Here is a 23,143-nt window from a genome sequence, read left to right on the forward strand (position 1 = left end):
TTAATGTCACAGTTTTGTTCAGTGATGCACCTAAGATTATAGGTGCAATATTAATGAAAGGATCATATCTCCTCATTCTTAAAATAATTTTTAATATTCTGGTAAAAGTCTTTCCGATATAAATGATAACTAGTTTTACTGCTGATCAGTGATAGAACAGGTGGATTCTCAAGGAGTTTATTTCTTAGTCTGGCAAATCCATTTCCTGGTGTCCATCACTTACCACCTGGAGGTTTTTGGCAAGAGAGCATTTCTTTGTCTTACTAGCATGTAGAAGTGGAAAATACAGAATTCCTCTTTGAAAGAGAAATTAAATACAAACCAACACTCACCTTGGTGTGCTGCTGTCCATGTAGGCATGCAAGGGTAACATATCTTACTGTAAGTCAGTAAGTCTTATACTCCTCAATCAAATATGGCCATTGAGGTCATTATCAACTATTTTTTTTGTACCAAGTACTCCTCCGTAAGCTTCAGAGTAAGGCTAGCCTTTTGGAAGAACATTTGTTTCTACACAAATAGTAATTTTGCTTAAATTCACCCTAAAGAATGTTCCTGTCTAGTAACTGTCTACATTGGAGGTAACTATGAATGCAAAGCACAGTTATTTTGTATCTTCCCTGAAGAACTTAAAAGGTACTTTCAAATGCACACTTTTTCTTCACAAAATCACTGTGAGGATTATGGTTCTAGGAGAGAAATCAATTACAATAGTGAACACAAGATGCTTGCTTTTAAAACTCAAGGCAAGTTAAACATCTGAAGTATTTTCCAGAGGATGTCATCTAAAGCCTTCACCCATTTTCTGTCTTCTGTCAGTGTATTTCTCCCTATCCCTTCCATCCCTGTTGTCAGGTTACATAAACTCGTTTGTTACTTTCTGTTAGCCCAAATGCATACCTCAGTAGGCTACAAGTCCATACCTATCCCATACAATCTGAATTTCAGATAGATAGCTAATATATTACTAAAAAACAGCATAAGCGATTTCTTGAAAGAATCATAGCCAAATTCCTCATCTTTTCCATCCATCATTCTTTTGTTATTCACAAGTCTTTAATTGCAGTGAGGAATGCAGCACTCAACAATCAGTACTTGCAAATATGGAAATACTTGCTCACAGTATAAGTACAAACCAAAAAATTGTCCCTGTTTTGGATCCCTCTCAGACCTCCCGTGCCTCTTTCTGGTATTCTGTTATTTCTGCCTGAGCAATGAAAAAAGCTTCCAAAATTCTTCAATGTACTTGCTGATGTTGTATCTGTGTGTTGCTAGCCATTAGCATACAGTAGATTGTGCACAAATTTGATGCTTAGAAAGTTATTTCCTCCCCAAAACATATTTAAAAAGTCTTTTGTTAAAGTTGAGGAGAAACTCTGTCTAACAATTGAGCTTGTGAAGGATGGGCTTGGAGGAACTGGTAAAATCGTCACACAAAGAATGACCTGGGACTGAAGCGTCTGGTTGGAATTTTTATTCATAACTGGTATGTATTTCAAGCATAATTTGCAGTCAGTGCCAATAGACAGTGGACGCAAGCTGTCATTCACCTGGGGACAGTGTTGAGCAAAAAGTGGGGAAACCTGGTGTGGGCAGATCTTTGTTTTCTTTCAGAAATTCAAGGTACGATCTCCTGGCTCTTTTTTCTGCTTTTGTAATACCTGCTTCTAGGTATTTGACTTCTAAGCACTCCATCTAGGCCACTCAAGCACTGGCCTCAGCAGCGTTCGTCAGCCTGCCAGATGATAATTTGCTTCTAGACCTGGCTGTTGGCCAATCACTTAGAGTACACCCCACCAGCAGATGTGACATGTTCTGTAAGGCTAACTCCCATGTTCTGATAAATTGCAAAGACAGCCCATCAGCTTCCTGAATAAATGATATTAATACTGGGCGGGGAGGAGAAGCAAAAGTTGTTCCAACTTTGGCATTTTGTTCTTTTACCACAAAAACTATTTTTGGAGTCTAGCTAATGTAAAGATTGGATATTTCATAGTGAGCAGAATGTTACTTGTAATCATCCCAGTAATGAGAAAGGCTAGGGGAAGTACGGCTCCTATCTGCTCAGATACCCAAACAAAATCAGCAAATGCTTCAATGAGTAATAGGCGACACACTGTTTACAGCAACCTAATTGTTAACTGAGAGGTCCCCAAAAGGGAGAAGGCATAGAAAAACTCATCTGTAGCAGCTGATTACTTTCTAGCCTGGTTGAATCAATCTGTGTACTGATTTATCACATTAGAGACATTGCAGTAGTATCTGCAGAAGATGTAAGTCATTCTCTATCACTGCAGATTAGCCTAAAGAAAGCATTTCTCATAAGTTATAATACCCTGCAACATGGAGGCTCAGGACGTCTGGAAGAGCATGCTGAAGAAGTATTTCTCTATGCTTGCTTTATCTATACTTTTTCACCCGAAGCATCTGCTTACGGCTGCTGTCAGAGAATGGGAGTCTAGAAGGACCTTTGGTCTGGCCCACTAGGACCATTCTTATGTAGTCTTGTAGTTTATTTTTGTTTGTGGCAATCTCATCAACCTTCTGTTGTTGCTGTAACTTCACTGTAAGATAAAGAACATGATCAGCGGGAGGTATGTACAAAAGTGCAATTACAATTGTATCACATAAAATTTGAAGGAGTGATAGCTAATGGACTTTATAGCAGTCTTTCTTGCCTATGGTACAGAGCAAGCTCTTGAGTGAAGAGTAATTTAATTAAACTTTATTCAAGATTATCAATTTATTACTTCTGTGAAGAATGAAAAAAAAATGAAATAGTACCATATTTTTTGTTGAAAACAAACATAACTTTGTTTTCCGTTTGTGTTTTGTTTAAAAATAATAAGCATCATGAAACTGGTAAAACAAGTTCCAGATAATACTACTTAAGAAGCCGGACAGCCAAAGTGTGAAGTGGCAGATGCACATGTTGCACAGATGTTGTGTTGACTGGTTAGTATCCTTATGGAAAGCTTGTGTAATTGGAAGTATTTTTAGTATGTTGAAACTTTGAGAAGTTGGCATCCTCATTTACAAGTTTCTTTTGAAGAAACTGTTTATCTTTTGTCTTTTGATTCCTGAAGTCTAAGGTAATCAGTGTTAGAGAGCCAAAATAGTCTTGGTTTCTGTATTTTATATAGATCAGATGAATTTAGGTATGTCTTGATATCCGAAAGTGTGTTGGCACATAAAAAAAGATAATGTTGTGTGAAGATAGCTTCCTGAGGGTTTAAAGACTTTTTTCATTATGCATCTGAAATTTATTGTTATGACTAGAAGCCAAGCAAACTTAGTGTATGGTAATAGTAAAGTCCCAGAAACAGTAGGTATTGAAATGTGAACCAATAAAATACTTCTCAGAGAATTTTGTATTTGTTGTAGTTTGCACAATTACTGATCAGATCTTGCATATCTGCTCGGTTTTGCCCCATGTTAAAGCTTTGAATTTTCATTTCAGGGAATAACAGATCATGCATCTTGTAATACCATATCTTTGATATCTCGGGCTATGAGATGCTTTCTGGTGGGTTAGCACTACAGCAGTTGTAGAATCACAAATTTATTGCAGCTGATTAATATGTTTAATTTATTAATAAAAATGTTAGCAATGATCTCATTACCTAGGTTGTGTGGACTGCATTTTTGCATGAATAATCAGTAAATGTAGCTTCCTTTTTTTTCTTTTTATGATTGTATGTTTAAAAGCATGAGATATTGTAAAACTTCTAATTACGTTAGAAAGTGTAAAGTCTGGTAACAGCCCTAAGAAACAACGTAAAGAGAAAGTAAGAAAAGTTGGATTATTTAGATTTGAAAGTTTGAGAGAGGTTCTCAAGCAGCTTGACAAGGGTTAGCTTAAAATTAGCCTTGTTTATTCTCACTGTGTATATTTTTTGGCTTTGGAAATAATGGAGTATTTCCAGAGAAGCGTTGTCTCAGATGAGAAGGATTGCAGAAAGTTGTAGCTCATAAGCACAACTAGATCTCCAAAGTAGCTCTAATTTGTGTCACCGGTGTTAGGAAATGTCTTATGCTTCGATTCCTGTATAGTGAGGCCGCTTCTGTGTGCTGTAAATCCAGACTGTGCTGCATACACTCCACATGAATTTGTAAAAGAGAATCTCTTCCATAACCTAAAAGCTCACGAAGTTTTAGTAAGGAGGAATGGCATTTCATATCAGTCTGAGTAATGTCCTTAGAATGTGAAAAAGGAAAATTAAGAACTAGGAAAAAAGGGAAAATCTGTTTTGCTGTAAGTATGTGATCTTTAGCTTCTGTCGTAGAATTCCTAGAGAAAAATTAATGTTCCAAACTGATTCTTGCAACCAAAATTGCCATATTGAAGACATCTTCATGCTCACATTCTGCAAATATAAAATCATAGTGAAAAAAAAAATAGGGTTTACGGTCTCTCTTTGAGATACAAAGCTAAGAAAATTTTTGTTTTACAATGAAGTGTCTGTTCAATAAGCATTCTGACTTATGTAGTTAAGAAAGGTCAATGAACATATGAAATAAGATAGATATTAAACTTACAAGGTAAAGAATTCTTAGTATAGGAAAGCCAAACTTGAAATTATAGATCCAAAGTGTATTTCCTTTTTGCTAGGAAGAAACTATTTTTTCCTGCTAGTTTTTGATGTCCACAAGCACACAAACTATGTGGGAAAAAAATGGGAAGTTTAAACACTATGCATGATTTAAGACCAATTTCTCTGACATTTTCCTTAACGTTTTCTGGGACCACATAAATTAAGGTGGTAAGATGTTCATGCATATAAAGATTTCACATAAAACATAGCTGCGGAGGAATTTACCCAAAACAACAATCTGCAAATAATTTTGTGAATTATACGCATGCTTCCAAATCTTCCTTGCATGGACACTCCAAAGAATATTGCTTCAACACCAAAAGATCTTTTGTGTTGTTAATGAAAGGAAAAATATAAATACTTCATCAGAATACTGTGAAGCTTCATATCAATACTGTTTATAGACTTCCTACTTAAAGTGTAATGAAACTGCCATGCTGAAACATAGCTAATTGAGAAGTACCTCACAGGGACTGCCATTATTTTCTGGAAAAAATAAATTATAACAGCAAAATAAAAAACTTACAATAAGAAACAAACAAACAAAAAACCCCAAAGTGCTGATTGTTCTCTGTGCTCTCATTAATAGTAATTAATCTCACAGGGTTTGGGATTTTTTTCTTTTCTCTCTTGGTATTTTTCTAACTGTTTTAAGATGGAGCCTCATGGGATAGAACAATTTTTACATGAGTTTTAAGTGCAAGTTAGGGTTGAGTCCACCTTCCCTCCCCGCCCCTTAGCCTACAGTACTTGATTTTCTGAACCAGAACTTCTTGTCTCTGCTCAATTATGTTTCTTCTGTCTCATACTACCCTTAGTGGAATAGTGTAAAAGACATAAATGTTCTGTCCAATCCCTTTATTACATGCTCTGCCTAGCAATATTTTGAACATAACTTGTCAATATTATTTTTATTATCAGTCATTTAAATATTACTGTACTTTCTTATCAAAATAAAATACTTTTAATAACTAAATGGTAAGTAAAGTTAATTTGAAACATTGCCGTTTCAGATTATTTAATGTATTAACCAAAAAATATGAAGTATTTATTACAGAGATAATAAAAATATTGTTATTAAATGGATCCAAAATTCAAACTGTTCTTTAAATTACAGAACACATGCAAGAAATTGTATTGGCTCACTTTTGCAAAAAGGATTAGAAAACCAGAAACTGTGTAAGAATTATTATAGTTTTGCCATAAATAACAAGTATAGTTGGTTGTTGAAATGTAAGCAGGAGGAAATCAGTAAAGACAACACAGTGGCTCAAACACCCTAAACAAAAGAAGTGTGAGAGAACATGTGCTTGGACTTTCTCACACTGTGGACATTGAATGTGTCATAGTGATGATTTGCTTAATCATCTGACGAGGAGACGAAAGTTTGAGTGTTAGGTCACACGATGTATGAGTGAGGGTTCTGCGTTCTTTGATCTTGACTAATCTTCTCCTTTGAGTCATCTAACACTTGTATACAGTAGAGTTTGACGCTGTAGCAACGTTACCTTTAGACAGCACTGGTTACAGTTTCTCCCTTGGATGGAACATCACCTGCTTGGTAGTGCAGAAAACTTGATTCTTGACAATAATTATAAACACATGGATTCTGTAATTCTCTTCATTTTAAAGCAAAGTAATGTATTTTTTCTTAAAGGGAAAGCTGAGGAATAAAAAGAGAGAGGATAGGTGAAGCCGGTAAAGAGTTAACTGAAGCTGTAGTCAGTGGGCAGTGGGCAATTTTGATTTTCAACTTCCCTGTTTTCTTTGCAGGGAGGATCCTCACTTTTTTCTGGCATTCCTTCATGAGAAAGTCTTTTTCATGCATTTTAACCTATTTTTAGAAGTAAATAAAGCTAGCATGATCACTCTGTATGTCAGTCTTCCTCAAACAGTATGTAATATTTTGTGTTCTCAGCCGAATTAAAAAGAAGAATAGAAGTCTCAATGTTATTTTTTTTTTTAATCTGTTTTGTGAAAATCAGGAAATTGATGGTGAGAAACCGAAACAGGTGTTGCCACTGAGGGAAAGCCATTATTCAGTAGCTGGCAGTAGACAATGTTTGGCAACTTGTGTGGCTTGTATGGACTGTGTGGTCAACTAGGGATAAATATACTACTTAATTTCATACTGATTTTCTTAAGGCCACAATTTCACGTTAGTACTACCCTGTCTCTTGAGCAATGAGGCATAATTTTTCAGAGTGCACTGCTGTTAATCGTATTAGCTGCCTTCTTTCTTCTTCAGTTTTTCTGGCTAGCTGTAGTCTGTTTTCAGATTCAGATAATGCTGCATCACCTGAGACTGCCTAATAGAATGATGCATCCTGTAACTCATGCCAGAGATTTTGACAGGAAACAGATATGGATATTTTCTCAAAAACTCATTTGCCTGTTCTAGCAGAAATTCAAGAGCTTTTCATACTGTTTGAAGAGTGACAAGAATACTTGTATCAATAAATATTCTTTTTATCGGTAGTGAGTTTAAACATAAAAGACAATAGCCTTCTATGTATATAAAATCAAATGAATGCAGAGATGTTGAAGAGGTCCGCGTTATTTTATTGGACAGAGTTAAGTGGTGTTTACTGTTTCCTCTCAAATTCATTCACATAAGTCTGAGCTACAATAGTATCCTTCGACCGTTTACAATCAGTTGTATGCTGAGCAGTATTATAGCCATATTATAGTTTAGTAATTTTTGTAATATTTTAAACCAAAAAAATTCCAATCTATGGTCAGAATTCTTTATTCATTAGACCTTAGTAAAAGAATGGCATCTGAATTAGTCTCATCTAAATGTGAAAATCTGTGTTCTGCAGCATGTTTGTAAGATGGTGCATGTTTAATTGCAAGGTGACATACATTTCCTATTTGTGTTCATGTTAAAGACCTGAAACTTTGCAATGTGAAAGGAAGCTGTATGAGTTAATGTAATTTGTGTGTGTTTTTTTCCAAATACATAATATCACGAAGATGTGTGTAAAAAGTTAGCACATCTGAGACATGTGCATAGAATTGATGGACAAAATTTGCACTATGTGTAACTTCATTTTCTTAGTATAGGTTGTTCTACAAGTTAATCTTATCCACATAGGTAGTAAGCAGACTTATTAGATTTAAGCCTTTCAGTTGCATGAGAGTTCTTTTATGACAAGAAAGATTCTAATAAAATTAAAATCTAGATATCCTGATGTCTAACAAATGCTTTCTTTCCCTTGAGGTAGAAAAATTATTGTCCTCTTAGTTTTTTCCTTGTGGTTGCCTATAGTTTGAGATGTTGTGCAATAAGTTAAAATTAATCTTTGTTTGCTAAAGTCTAATAGCGTGCAATACAGTAGAATCTTATTTCATATTGTAGATGGGACACTATTCTAGTAATGCTGAAATTGTACCTCATACAGAGTATTCATACCTGAATGAAAGTCACAGACCAAAGAGAAACAAACCTCGAAAATCTGTAAATAATAGTCTTGCTGCATAAAGGGAGTTTCTGACTGAATCTGAAATGGGTTTTCATTTCAATTGAGAATTCCTTCTTGGGAAGGCAAAAAGTGTTTGCCTGTCTTTGTTAAAAGTAGATATAAGTTTTTTGCATTAAATTCTTGCTTTACAATTTCCATTGAGCCAAGTTGTCTTCGTTTCTTTGACATGTTAGTAATTCAGATGAAGACAAACAGACTATTTGTATAATTTTGGACAAATAGACTGTACTATTTTTGTTTGCCTAGTGATCTGGACAGTATTTTGATTTCTGTGGAGTCTTGCTTTGAATGCAGTACTTAAAATCTATGGAATGGCTAAATCTTTTGAAATATAAATGACATTAATTGTCTTCTGACAATTTTTACCATTAAGCTATTCTGTTCATACAGTTTTAAATGTGGAGTAAACGTGTAGCTTGATAACGTCAGAGACAGTGCCAAAAGTGTAACTTCTTGAGAATGCCAGTAAAAACCCTTAGCTTGGAATAGCTGAATATTACTTGCATCATTTTCCTGGTAGTTTTACCAGTACTTGGATTCCCACATAGCCACTTGTCAGATGTTTTCCTGAAAATAAAGTGATCTTTGGTTATTTCAAGGACACTATCAAAATAAAGTCCTTGCCAATATCTTGAGTCATCGCCATACCATGTTTCCATTGTTAGGAAGCTTTGCCTCATCATTTGATTTTATTGCCAAAAACAGCAGGGAGGTATCTTTTTGAAGGGCTGTGCAGTACTTTTTGATACTTCCTAAGAGCAAACATTTTCATTCCAGTAGAAACCTAGATGCAATTCTTGTATTGAGAAGATGACTGTGATTTTATTAAGACTCTCCAAAGCAGAAAAGAGGTGAGGGAATGAAGTAAATTCACACTGAAATAGGAAGCCTTAAGAGAAAGGGTCCATTTTGCAGATACGAAGGCAAAACACAGGGGCATTACTCAAAGGGACATATGCATGTATGCACAGCGGTTTCACACAGTGAAGACCTCTCATGACAAATGCTTTGAGTTGTGTGTTAACCTGGAATTTGTAGAAATGCACAATTTAGTTTTATACTTCAAATCTAAGCAGGTTTTTTTAATGTATTTTAAGTCACTTTGGAGAGTTTCATTCATCTCCCTGCAATGCTGCACAAGTTGCATCCACAGTCACACAATGAAAATTTTGAGATGGCTGAATTTAAACTAGGTGTTTAGAATGGAAGAATCTGGTTTGAACTTCACACTTAAGTTGAGGTTTCCAAAAGTAGACAATAATTCTCTGATATTGGTATCCTCATCCTGATCAGCAAAATTTCTGGGATCATGTGGGCTTCTGAGCTTCTCTGAATTCCAACAAATCATTTTTGTTCTATGCCCTGATTGCAGAGAAGTTCACTTGTCTCAATAATGATAATTTTCCTCTTATCTTGAACATTTGAATGTTGTGCTGAACTTTTGTTGAATAGGGGAGAGAAGTAATACTGTTCCTTCCTGGACACACAGTGTTCAGACTGGAAGGATAATGAAGAACCTAGCTATATTTCATTTATTTCTAATATGTTCCGTGTATTCTGCCATCTGCCGTAAAAGGCAATATAGTAAAATTACAGTGAACTACATTTTAGTACAGTGTCACCCTTTGGTGACAAGGCCACAAAGTACATGCATAGGTTCTGTGACCTCGATAAGTATGATAAAATCCAGTACTATTTGTGTTCCGATTTAGATAATGGAGGTAGTTGTCACACAGACTTACGTTGCAGAGTGTTTCTGATGAGCATGAAGAAGATTAAAGAGCAGGACAATACTTCCATTTTTACAGCTAGCTTCACTCTAAGTAGTTACTGGTTGCTATATCAAATGGTGAAATCATAGATTATGATTGTGATAAGACACTGGTATGAGTCATGCACATGTTACTAATAACATTTACTGAATCAAATTCAGGTTTGCAGCCATTTCCAATTACTCTGAACTTATTTCTGAAGATAATTGGCCACCAGTACCTATATAGAGAGAAGACATTGTAAAGCTCTCACTTGTTTATACATAATATGCAACTTTGGTGTTTGTGCTATGCTTAGTGGGTTTGCTTAATAACCTTGCATATTAGCAATTTTTTTTCCTCAGTGCATGTTTCTAGGCAGTATTTCCAACTCTTCATTTCACTGAGACTGTACCTTCCCTCCAGATTAACTGTGACTCATTGCAGGAATCAAGACTGAAGGCTTCATTCTTGACTCCTCCTAAGTAAAGATTTCCAATAATTTTAACTTTCTCCATCAAAGCACAGGAGTAATAGTGACTTAGTAGAGTATTCTCAGAAATTAACAAGGACAACAACTTCAAATTATTGGAAAGCTGGTTAAAATAGAGAACCCGTAAAACTGAAAATCTGTTAGCTTTGCTGAGAAGAGATCCTGCCCACAGGTTTCATGAAACTCAAATTTGTCTGAAGAACATGGAGTTAAGACAATGTTTTAGGAAGTCAGGCATTTTTTCCTCACACAGCTACGGGAATAATTAGGTCTATGTGTTTGCATTAGTTCACTTCTGTTCTTGCTGTACTTTGTATGTCTCTTTTGCTTTCCCGTTAGAACACGCAATCTGGTCTCCACAGTTCAGCCGCTTTTGCTGATGCTTTGCCTTCCAAAACAAGGACAGAGAGAGTAGGAGAGATTCAGAGTCACAAATAAATTATCTGCCAAACTCTTATTTTTCCAGTGGGAAATGAACGCCTAATTGATCTTACATGCTCTTGAAAAATCTCCGTTTTTCATAAAATTCATTCTATCTGGCAGTAAGGCATTTTCCCCAGATAAATGTTTATTACACATTGAACATCTGGGGGTTTTATCCGTTGTGTCTATTGGATCCTTGGTGTTTGTACAAAGTAATTTCTCAGCAGGCTGGTCTGGGTTGGGTGCCTCATTGGGTCTTTCTCTAGATTTGCCCACGATGAAGCCCACCATAGCAAGTTGATTTATGCCTAGGATCAGTATGACCCAGCTACCAAAATAATAGAAGTCAGGAAGTTAGCTTGGCTAAGTTGCACATCCTGACTGTTTGAACAAGGCTTCATGTATTTCTGATTTTAAAAAAAAAAATAAAAAATTGTACTATATATTTGTATATATGATTTTATATATGCATACATCGTAATGATCATCACTCTAAACAGTTAAAGCTTGTTAGTATTTATGTAATAATCCAAGCAGAACATTGGTCCCTTATGTGGAGGGGGTTTTTTTGTTCCATTTGTTAATTTTATGCTTCTTCCTAACTTATTTTGTTGTAGATTAAAGATGTGATTAAAAGTAGTTCATAGCTGTGTCATACCACTGCATATTCTGCTGGTTTGGTATCTTAAAAAGGCTTTAGAGACAAACAGAAAATGCTAAGATAAGTCCTCAAAGATTGTTTTTGATAAAATATTCTATAGCAGTACACTAAAGGATGAACATTTCAAATGACATTTGTAAATGTCACGTTTTACCACGTGTTAAATAGGTAAGGCATTTCTGTCTGTCTCTTGTTTGGGCTGTCGGGAGATTCCAGAAGATGGACCATCCTGAGCTTGCTTTTCAAAGATTTATTTTTTCAGTACTGGGAACGAGAACCAACGTTTTTAAAATGGTGTGCAGAAAGGAATACCTTGCACAGCCTATATAGCTGAATTAGAAGCTATTTGGAACAATAGCTTTAAGGTAGCACCTCACAAATATTTTGAAAGTGTGGGCCACAGACATAATTGTTCTTATGCTGTGTGCCTTTCCATTTACAACAGTGCATATTTTCTGCATGGCCACTGCAGCAGTTACGTGATTTAAAAAATTATACGTAGAATAAGAAAGTATTTTAATAACATTCAGCAAGTAGAAAAAAGGCAGAAAAAAGGCAGAAAAAAACCAGCAATTGTTAGTGAACCAACAGGAACTTCATGGCCCAACATTGGAAAAACATTCTTTTTATAAAAACAAAACCAGTATATGTAAATAATATTCAGAAATACCTGCGATTTTTTTTGTGTCTCTATAATGCTGTATAGAAGCATGCGAAGGCAAAAAGTGTTCTTCATTAAGAAGAAAACCTGTCTTTGTATCTAGGCCCTCTAATTGTCTTTAATGCCGTTATCAGCCCACAGTTAGATGGCTTCAATGAAAACTTAGTGCTGCAGTTAGAAGCTTTAAAAATGGCAGACTGCTGCAGGATGTCTTTCATAATAATTCTCTGTTGATTTTCCAGTAAGGTATAAAGTAAAATCTCAGCATGGTTTGAGCACTGGGTGCTTTGAAGCAGCCTCCCAGCACTGAGTGACTAAGGCAGTTGGAAGACTGCCAGGCTTGATCAGTCAGAAAAGCCTGAAGATGCAGCTCCATGTGCCATCAGCTCCTGAAGTGGGCTTACAAGGCTCCTGATTCTGACCTTTCGTTCCTGCTCTGATACCACAATTCTTTTCTTTTATTTTTAAATGAGTTCAGAGGGCACAATTTGGGATGCAATTTTGAGGGTCATTAAGGTAATCCAAGCTGGACTGCCACAGTCTGTCCTTTTACTTCTCCGCTTTGTAGTAGTACAATGAGCCAGTGCAGGAAACTGAACAGGCCAAAAAACCAAGTACCTTTTTTTCTCAGGTTTTTGGGTTTCTTTTTTGTTGTGTTTTTTTTTTTTTTTTTTTTTCTGGGATTATTTTTGGATGCTTCAAGACTCTGAACTGGCTGTTTTAGACAATCATACAAGGCATAAATGAGGAGATGCAAATTCAGTCTGGCATGGAATTGCACACCCAGGCTGTGACAACTTGCTGATAATTGGAATATTTTGTGATGGCCTTGTTACCAAAAAAACATATTCTGGAATTCTTAATTTCCTAGTCTTCAGTTCACATGCCACTTCATGTGCTTTACTTCCTCATGCAGTCTTTTTATAAGATACAAATTGTCTTTTTATACTGGACAAATTGAAACACGATTTAGTCAAACATTAGGCTAGATACAAATTTATTTGGCTTGATACCTTAGTATTAAAAAAGCAGTAAGGCAGAAAAGATAATTTTCCAGACATCTGGAAGTTTTAAAATCTGAGGCACTTGAGATCCAAGCACACAGTTCAGTGAGCAATTGTGTGCCAACAGTTGGACATTTCTCACTGGAGACTCCTGTACTGCGGATTTTTCTGCTTGTGGCATGTAGTCTGACTCAGTCTGACTTATATTACTGGAAATAATGTAGAAGGAAGTTTGTTTAGTTGGGCAACATTTGTACATGACGTCTTCTAAGCTGCTGTAGATTTAGTTGTTTTAATTGCTTTTAAGATGCTCAAAACAAATAAAGGCTCTAATATATATTAAGGAAAAGATAGTAGCGTTTGATTTTGGGGATGTGTATGCTTATTTGGTTAAAAGGCTGCAGGTAGATTCTTTATTATGAAAGTCAAGCACTAAGTTACTTTATTGCATTACAATAACGACTCTTTCCATTCTTTGTACATTCATTCATCCTATCCTAGAAAATTATGCCTAGATTTGCATTCTGAGGCTTCATTGACTCCTGCTTTGACTCACTGCCAGGGTATTTGGCATTTACTTCTGCATCTTTTCATTTATTTTACAGAACACTGAATATTAGTCAATGGGAGAATATTCCAATTAACTCCAATGGGAGTAAATAACTTTGTTAAAGTTCTCATCTCTGGATGTCATAACAGTGAATCATTTGATATTTCCATATTTAATATTATTAAATTATTTAAACTCTTGCATCTAAGAATTGTTCAGTGAATTCTTACTTTAAACACACTCATCACTTGAGAATATTTTTAATCCATGACTGAATGTTTGGTCAAGAAAACACGAATGTGTGGGACTCAGGTTTTCTTGCACCTAACCGGGTATTGTGATAGGTGCCACCCAGTAGCTCTGTGATTTCCCAGGGCTGGTCAGTGGCAACACCACTGAAAATAATCCCACCACAGGCTGTGATGTGCCAATTCCAATGGTAAACTTGTTTATACAGCCATACTGGGTGCTGAATTAGGTAATTGGTCTGTGTCTAGTGTTTGAGAGCAAGCTTTCTGTTGGGAAACCACAGCATTAATGACTGAAAAGTGTAGGACCTTGAATGTTTTTTGTTGTGCCTTTTTTTTTTCTCTCAATGTACTTAGGCACACCAGTGCATGAGAGCTAATTCAGCCTCCTGAAAGGTTCAGCTAGCCTGATGAGACAAAGTTGCTTTCTATAAGATCAGATCAACACTAAACCACCATTTAGTTCAGTATATGTTTCTGCATGGAAATGGGACCCAAAACTGAAACGGGTAAAACTGCAGTCTTATACTGAAATCTTAACACTGAAATGTTAGAGAATGTCATGCAAAATCAAGCTAAAATTTCAGCTACGACGTTTTAAAGTGTACAAGTGAAATATGCAAGCGACTACCATGGAGAAACAACACTCTTTCTTGGCTTTAACAACAACAACAAAGAAAATATGCAAAAATGAACAAACACCTTGTCTAAAGTAAATATGTGTATTTCTTTTAATCCAGATTTATTCATACAAAAGCAAAGATACAGACTTAAAATTCTGAAATTAAATTTGAAAAATAACATAAAACTCATAGTTTTAGTAAAAATATTAATGAAAAATTACTGTTGGGCAAAGTAGTCTGCCAGATTTCAGCCTTTTTAAATTGAAAATGTTTCTTTAGGAGAAAAAGCATTGAGCACAAAAGTTTCTTACTGGCCTTTCATAGGATAGCAAAATAAACGTACTTTTTGTATTAAGATTAAAAAAATAATTCTGTTGGCATTAGAAAGTCTTTAGCATTTGCATATACCCGTGTTACAATTGGAACATTTAGCACAGCTTTGATTTATGAATATTTGGATCAGTGTTTAACAGAATGTAGCCTCTTACTCTACTTTTGAAGAGCTGGAAAAACATTACACAAAGAAGCTGAGCTTGTGTTGCTCCTTGCCATCACATCTTTCACATAATTCTTGCAGTATTGTGAAAACTACAATTGAATTCCTGCCAAGAGTATTTCTGTAGGTCTGGGAGCTCATATGCACCATTACACTTCAAATTAGTATCATTTGTTTTGCAGCAAATTCTGGTTAAAAAGAAAATTCCTTAGTGGAAAAAAAATACATTTTACTTTTATACGAAATAAACTATTTCAGACATTTCTGATATTTTTGTTGCCTCATTTGGGCTTGATTTAATAGTTCCCTTTTCGGAGGACAGCTTTGGATTCATGTTATGCAGACCTCTTTCTGCATTTGAACTTAATACAAGTCGAAGTGAGTCTGTCTAGATTAAATCGTAGGAGTAAAATTTTAATTTAAAACTTAAAAGAGAAACTATTAGACTGCAAAACATAACTTAGAAGTCTAATATACCTATGTGTGTCTTTCATTATATTTTCCATGTGAGATTAATAGGTCTGATAAATAATTTTGATAATGGTCAAAATTAAAGTCAATCATATAACTCATATGCAAAACAAAATAAAATTGTTTTAGTTGAAGTGTTCAGTAGAACAATGTAGCAAACTTTGGTTAACCAAAAAAAGGCTCTTCAGATAACAATGATGTCAAATAAATTTCTAGACTGTTGGAACCTATTTGATGGAGTAGGTGAAGTACTTAGAACAAAGCCAGAAAGAAACTATGCAGTGTTTTCTTCATAATTCCAGTTTAAGCACAACAGGGGAAAAAAAAAAAAATGAACTTACTCCTTTTCTGTAGCTCAGTTTGTGTGGTAGGCAAGATTTTTATCTCCATGAAAATATTACTAATTTTTAGCAAAAGAAATAAAAGTAGGTCACATGCCACAGTGATGGAGCAGATGTGATTGGCACTTTGATTCTGTGGTTTCACACTTGTGACTCTTTCCGTAATTTATGTAATGTGAAGAATGATCTCATGATTGGCTGAAGGGTTTTGATCAGTGTTAAGGAACAGCTATGCAGAAGGCTGGAAATTTTACTTCAATGGTGTCATTATATAACCATAATTAGTATGAGAAGCTGGAAAAATTATGCAGATGTAGATGCTTTTGATCTGGAGTGGTTGCACTTCCAAAGACATTGCTTACAGTTATTCTATTAATTAAAGAATTATCCTGTAAAGTATCAAAACAAAAATAAAAATGATAGAAATGTTTATAGTGAAATTTGCACATGATTACATTCCGTAGTTTTGAAAACTCTTGAGAGATTAAGAAAGTGAAAATACAATGAAAAAATGCTGCCGACTGTTGTAAAACGCCTGTCTCTGATTTGGAAAATGTGTTAATTATTGGTCAAAGTATTAAGTTTTTACCTTGATGGTTTTATTATTGCCTCTCTTTATGGAGTGAAAATTTTGAAGACATGTCTCTACCATCAAAATACTTTTATCAGGAATGGAAAATAAAGAAGAGTTAACTGGTTAAGATTGCAGTGACCTCAGATGGGACTGTGCCAATTTTGAAAAACAAATATGTTTACCTTTGATTTTATGATGATGTACTTATCTGTGTGTGTTCTACAGGACATGTTATTTCCATGCCCTTTCACTAGCTAGATGTATGTGTCATATGCCCTATTGAACTCAAGGGGTTAAGCTAGTAAAGTTACCTATCTCAACACATGAAAAGGAAGAATTAGCCACAGTTCCCTAGCTACTAGTGTAGCTTTCAACACCTTTTCTATGGTGTCTACTATTGATAGGATATGTTACTGTGAAAGGACGAGAAAATGCAGTGAAGTGATCTAAGAAGTAAACTATCATCTTGACATGTTTTTTCTAGCTATTGAAAACCTTTCCATATTGCAACTCGTTCTGACAGTGAAACTGTAGAATTCCTCTGATTTAAGTACCATCTGGTTATGCTCAAAGCTTTAAAGCTATTATCTCAGCATAAAATTTCAGCATCCTATACTTTTTTCTTCGCCAAACTATCCATTTTTAAGCCACAAATATTTTTCCAGTCCTTTCAGATTTTATCTGAAAGTATATTTTAACAGTATTTAAATAGTTCTTAAACAATAACAATTTATCTTGATAGATGACATGCTGTGTTTTTTCATTTTATTTTAATTAGCCATTGTGGAACCAAATTCCCTTTTGTTTTATTCCTTTGAATACTGTTTAATTATAGTTATCATGCCAAATATCTTAAAGGTTATTTTACCAATACAGTTTCATTTAACATAAGCCATGTGGAATCAATAGTCCTGTTTCCTAAAGTGAATACTTGGAAAATCTTACATTCATATGTTAAGAGTACACATCCTTTCCTCATTAGTTGGAAAGTACAGGGATTTTGGCACAGGTTCTGTGTGGAAGCATTGTGCAGCTTTTATATGGATTTTGTTTTTAGCCTTTGATGACACTGTTTAGAATAGGAAGTATCTAATAAGTAAAGCATTTTGTCTAATGTGCTGCCAGTGTGTTTAATATATGCCTGGAGGTCTGAAACATTATCTTCTCCACTACAGTAATATGCATTTAATTCTCTGAAAGCAGAAGGTCGAACTTTTAAAAGGGACTCAAAGTACATTTTCAGCTAAAATAATTTAAAACACATGGGATAGGGGACCAGAGTAATGTACAGTTGGTTTTTATGGTTTAATCATGATCATGTTAATGCACACCAGTAGCTAATTAAAGAAAACTTTTATTGTTCATTTTAAATGGGTTATGTAAAGAGTAAGAGAATTTATATAATACAGCCCAATGATAAATGTTACCATTACGTTTGCTAACAGCAAGCTGATATTGCTGTTCTTGACATCTTTAAAGTATTGGCCCATTTATTCTATAATAAAGCAAAGAATCTTTTTTTAAAGTTTTTATACTGAGAGTCATTCCCTCTCATCTCTTTATCCCATTAGAGGAATACCTAAATGATTCCCAATTTTATTACTAGGCATATTTTCAGGTTAACTGTGAAACTTGGTTGGGAGGCTTGATGCTTACTGAGCTGAAATTGATGCAAGAAGTTCCAGTGGTACTTCTGCACCTTTATTTTGTACCCAGTTGTGTTGTACAAAGCTGTCTTGGAAATCATTATCACTTACTCCAACCTTTATAATCTACGTAGTAAGAGCATACGTAAGTCAGAGTTTCATTGTGGAACCAGGTGGCATGGAAAACCATGATAGGACATAGTGTCTTTCAGCTTTGGGCAGGGGTTCATTTTCCATACTGCGTAGTACTGAGCAGCAGTTACCATCTGACTGCTGTTTGGTGACCTGCGTGAGTTGATTTGAGGTCTCAGTAAAGTTTCTGTAGTCAAATGTCCACACAACAGGAAACTCAGCAGTTGGGACCAGTTAGCACCCTTGCAGCAGTCTTCACAGAGAAACTATGGTCTGAATGGGGAGGGAGGCAGAGCTACTTTCTTACCTTCCTTGAGGTGCTTTACGTAGACCAGCACATTTAATAAATACCTAATTATAAAAAGTCACGGAAGAAAAGAAGTAGGCTTCAAGTCAAATCTATTCAAGTGTGAGGAGAATCCATTCAGAAACTGGAAGTACTGTGCTTTCTCCCCTGACTCTAGTCATACACATGCAATGCTTTCCTCCTTGGAAGATTGTCATTTAGTGGATGACATTGTATTTTTCAATCCCTCTAGCCAAGTCCAGCATAACCTAAATGTCAGGTAGCTGTAGAAATTGCTGCTACGTAGAGGAGAACCAGAGAATACCATGTAATACCTGTAAGAGCATCATTCACTACAGAGCCATGCTTTCTAAAAAGACTTTTCATCAGACTCAGCTGATGGCTATGGAGCAATTAAAAATTGCTGAGTTTAGCAGCACATGCCCTGTAGTTTGTTTCAGGCAGCATTTCTGTGAAATGATATGGCGAGATTGTTTCACAGCTCCATCCTTTCTGCCTTCTCATTGCCCGCAATACAGGAGCGATAAAACCATCTATACCATTTTTGAAAGCGCCATCAGTGCAGGATGTGGGCAAAGCACTTTATAGTTTACCAGACAGAGAGGCTGAGGTGTAAACAGCCTAACTTTGCTAGGATATCAGGAAGAATCAGGATTTCTTGGCTCACAATGTAGTAATTCATTAAAATTGACTCTAGTTATTTTTAGGGAGGCTGCATTAAAAGTAGTATCACATTTACAAGTCAGTGATATGAGTCTGCCATAGAAATCAGCCGCAAGGAATTTTATTGGTTGTTTGAAAAATATGTACATGAGTGAATCTGAAAAGATTGTAACCAGAGCTGGCAAAAACCTTTTCAAAGAAAATCTTAGCTAGTTAATGGTTCTGTTTTAGGATTTCCTCTATAATACTTTTTTCTACTATGTTCATTCCTTTAAAGAAAAGGAGAGGGGATTGCTCCCTTTGTTTCATAAAGCACAGTATAAAGGAACCTTTAAAAAAACTGCTTTTCTTTAACTCCCCACAACCCAATTTCTGCAGTGTGTGTAGAATTTATTAATATTGCTGCATAAAGACCAAAGTTTGAAGAAATATAGTAATTCACTGCCCATTCCTATTGTTAAGTTGCTCATAAATTTTATAAATACTTGTAATTCATTATTATAATTTTCAAGAGGAAGTTAAGGTATGGTTTGCCCTACTTCATATCTCCCTTTTCAAAGATTCACTAGGGTGGAGAAGATAAAAAGAAACTATTGAAGAAACAAAGAAGTTAAATCATTGAGTCGATATGCAGTGGCAGACCAAAAAAAAAGCCAACAAAATATTGGACATCATCAGGATGGAGATTAAGAACAAGACAGAAGGCATCATTTTACTGCTATATAAAACCATAGTGATCCCACTTCTTGAATACTGTGTAGAGTACTCAAGAAGAGCATAGTGGAGTTACAGAAGTAGAGATGGGAAACTAAAAGGGTTAAAGGTGCTGGAGCAGCTTCTTTGTGAGGAGAGACTAAAAAGGCTGGGATTTCCCTGTCTGGAGAGAAGGCTGATGGGAAGCTATGATCAGGATTTACAACATCATAGCAACAGTGATAAAGCTGAATATGGACCTGAATGTTCAAATCATGCACTACAAAAGATCAGGGAAATGCAATAACACTAATAAGACATTGGTTTAAATAATAATAAAAAAAATTTTGAATTTGTTCCCCCAGAAGGTTGTGGAGGCCAGACACTGTCAGCATAATCAAAAAGGAAGTGGATGAATTCATGGACAAGAAGTCTAGAAATGGTTACTAAAGTGACTACAGAGGCGGTTACCACTGGCATCCCAAATGCAACAGCTGTGGGTGCTTGGGGAGTAGGAGAGGAACAGATTGCAGGAAGAGGCAGAGGCCCATGGTCTCTCTGGACAGTCTCCTCCTCGGGCTGTCAGGAACAGCGTCCTGGGCTGGATGGGTCACGAATCTGATTTGAGTTGGGTGTTTCTTATGTTAGCTCTTGGACGGAGCAGAGCAGAAACACTTCTTCTGAGTAGCATAGATGGAAGTGTTAGTTGTGCTGTGGAAGCTATACAGAGTGAATGCAGTACTCTCAACTCAGTATGAATCCGAGGAGCTGGCCATACATTTTTATTGTTATTATTATTATTGAATTTCTGCAGAGTTTTTTTCCCCAAATATTTTAGTATACGCTCCCCACCTTGTCCTCAAGTCCTTTAAGGCATTTCTACTTATTTCATGACCAGTATTGAAAGAGTTTTCTTCCTGAAGCACTTCCTTGTCTTGGATATCTCTGTCTCTTGACCTGGTACTAAGTAGTCCCTGGACACAGCCTTGCAATTTTTTGTTTCACTCTTGCATTTCCTGTGATAGCAGAAACATTCTTTTTTCTGTTCATCAGTGGTATATGTTTTCTTTTTGAAATATTTCTATGTGCAATGATTTCTCATGTGGAACTCTCTGAATAGCACAGCCAAGACCATTTGTAGCCTTGGTGAGTCTTGGTAAGCTAAGAACTCATACCCTGTCACAGAGCCAGTCTTCAGGTAGTGCCGACATTTCCTTCATCTTTGGTGTTTTATATAAGGCAGCTGTCATTTCCATGACTGTTAAGAAAAATATTTTTTCTACAACATAATATTTGTACATTTCAGCTTTCAATTTCCATTTAGTCTTTTTGTGATTTTGTAGCAGATTGATATTACATTCTATTTCATCTAATCACATTAAAATACTTTAGTGCCAAAGAGGACATTTTGAGCATCAGTGCTGAAAACTGGAAAACAAATCTGACTAGGCTTTTTATTTACAATGCATTATTTCACAGAGATACAGTTTTATATTAAGCCGTAAATTTTTTATAGATTCTTTAGAGTTTAAGGAAAGAGTTTGAGTTTAAAAAAAAAAAAAAAAGTCATTTAGGCCCAGAAATCATTACTCTTTTTTTTTTTTTCCCTTCACATGTTCTTTTGGCACTTCAACTGTTGTGAGTCATCATTTCATTGGAACAGACACCTGCTGTGTTTTCATGAGTGATTATTGTGTTAAAGTTAACTTGGCAGATATTTTTTTATAATTATCTTTTTTGACATCATGTTTATATAATGATTGTTTGCTGCCACTGAAATGGAAATAGTTGGGATATGGATATCATAAGTTAATATAATGTTTTCCTTTGCAGGTTTCCAAACAAGAGCAGAAAAAAATGGATGTGTCTGATGGAGGAACAGTTGAGACTTCTTCACGTTATAGTGGGGCACAGGACAGTGGAATTGGCAGCGACAGCGTTAAGATCAGAATCGTTCAGATCGAGCAGCACAGTGGTACCAGCCAGCACCGCATCGCCCGTCCTTCCCGTCAATCTTCCATCGTGAAGAATCTCAATTTCATTCCCTTTGACATTTTTGTTACAGCAAGTCGAATCTCCTTGATGACTTACTCATGTACTGCCTTACCTAAATCAAAATCAGTACAAGATCAGAGAGATGGTGAGAAAATAAGCAAAAGCTCCTTGAACCTTCCAGAAGCAGGCTCAGGTGGCAGCCATGATATCAGGAAGCCCAGTCAGCCAGGCATTTCCTCTGTCACAGCAGACGATCTTTTGAACAGTAACATTCCCCTGTCTACTGGGAGAAAAACAGGTCTTTTGTCACTGGAAAGTCTGCATGCTTCCACAAGATCATCTGCTCGACAAGCCTTGGGTATAACTATTGTCCGGCAGCCTGGTCGCAGGGGAACTGGGGACATAGAGCTACAGCCATTTCTCTATCTCGTTGTCTCACAGCCCTCTGTGCTCCTGAGCTGCCACCACAGAAAGCAAAAGGTAGAAATATCAGTGTTTGACGCTGGTCTTAAAGGAGTAGCCTCAGACTATAAGAGTACAGGTAAGAGCATTGAACATTCACACCTGGTTATAACTGCCAAAATAATTGCATGTCTCAAAGTTACTAAAGTGGTGGAAAACAGCTGGGAGACTTTTAGGACATCTTTGAAAAGCAGTTGGTAAATATACATATTTTTAGGATTATATTCCACAGCTGAATCAACTTAAGTAAGTAAAATGTTTGAAATTAATTAAGATCTAACCTTTTAGCAACCAGTTCTTCCTGTTCCTCAATATTACTTTCTCATTAACAGATTGCGATAGGGATTGTTGCATTACTCTAACTTCTCAATGTTTTCTAAGGAAGTAAGAGTTGTAAGCCAAACTGATTTCATAAAAAGCATTTTTTTGAATATCACAATATTTTCCTATACTAGCCTACTGATAAAATTTAAAGATAAACATTGTAGAAGCACCTGCTGTTTTGATCATAAACTGTAAGAAAATTATAGTGATCTTCCAAATGGCAGCTAATGATGTAATGTATTTTAAGTTTTTATTCAGCTGAGTAACAGGGTTTTGCAAGAATTTCCTTCTCTTAATGAATGGCTTTTTTTTTCCCATTTTCATGTGCAAAGCTTATAAGAAATATCAGAATATCTGTACTGCCGAAGAGAGAAATCAAATTATTGCAATTCATTTGTCCAGCAGCCAGTACTGGGTATAAGAATTTAATGAGATACATCGTTACAGAGTGTTATCCCAAGAAAGTGTAAATGAGGATGCAGAGATCTGCTGAACATGCAGCTAGAAAAATACAGGGTTTTAAATTGTTCACTGAATGAGAGCTG

The 23,143-nt window shown here is 35.7% G+C and overlaps 1 protein-coding gene across 1 annotated transcript in view; it reads left to right on the plus strand.

Moving 5' to 3' along the window:
* Positions 1–23,143, plus strand: part of LOC104165251 (vacuolar protein sorting-associated protein 13B-like) — a 270,979-nt gene that overhangs the window by 131,949 nt on the left and 115,887 nt on the right. The window contains exon 17 of the mRNA XM_009704826.1: positions 21,651–22,353. Within this exon, the coding sequence (XP_009703128.1) occupies positions 21,651–22,353 (703 nt within the window). The remainder of the gene's footprint in view (positions 1–21,650; positions 22,354–23,143) is intronic.

This window comes from Cariama cristata, unplaced genomic scaffold (assembly GCF_000690535.1).
Source record: "Cariama cristata isolate BGI_N322 unplaced genomic scaffold, ASM69053v1 scaffold7657, whole genome shotgun sequence".
NCBI lineage: Eukaryota > Metazoa > Chordata > Aves > Cariamiformes > Cariamidae > Cariama > Cariama cristata.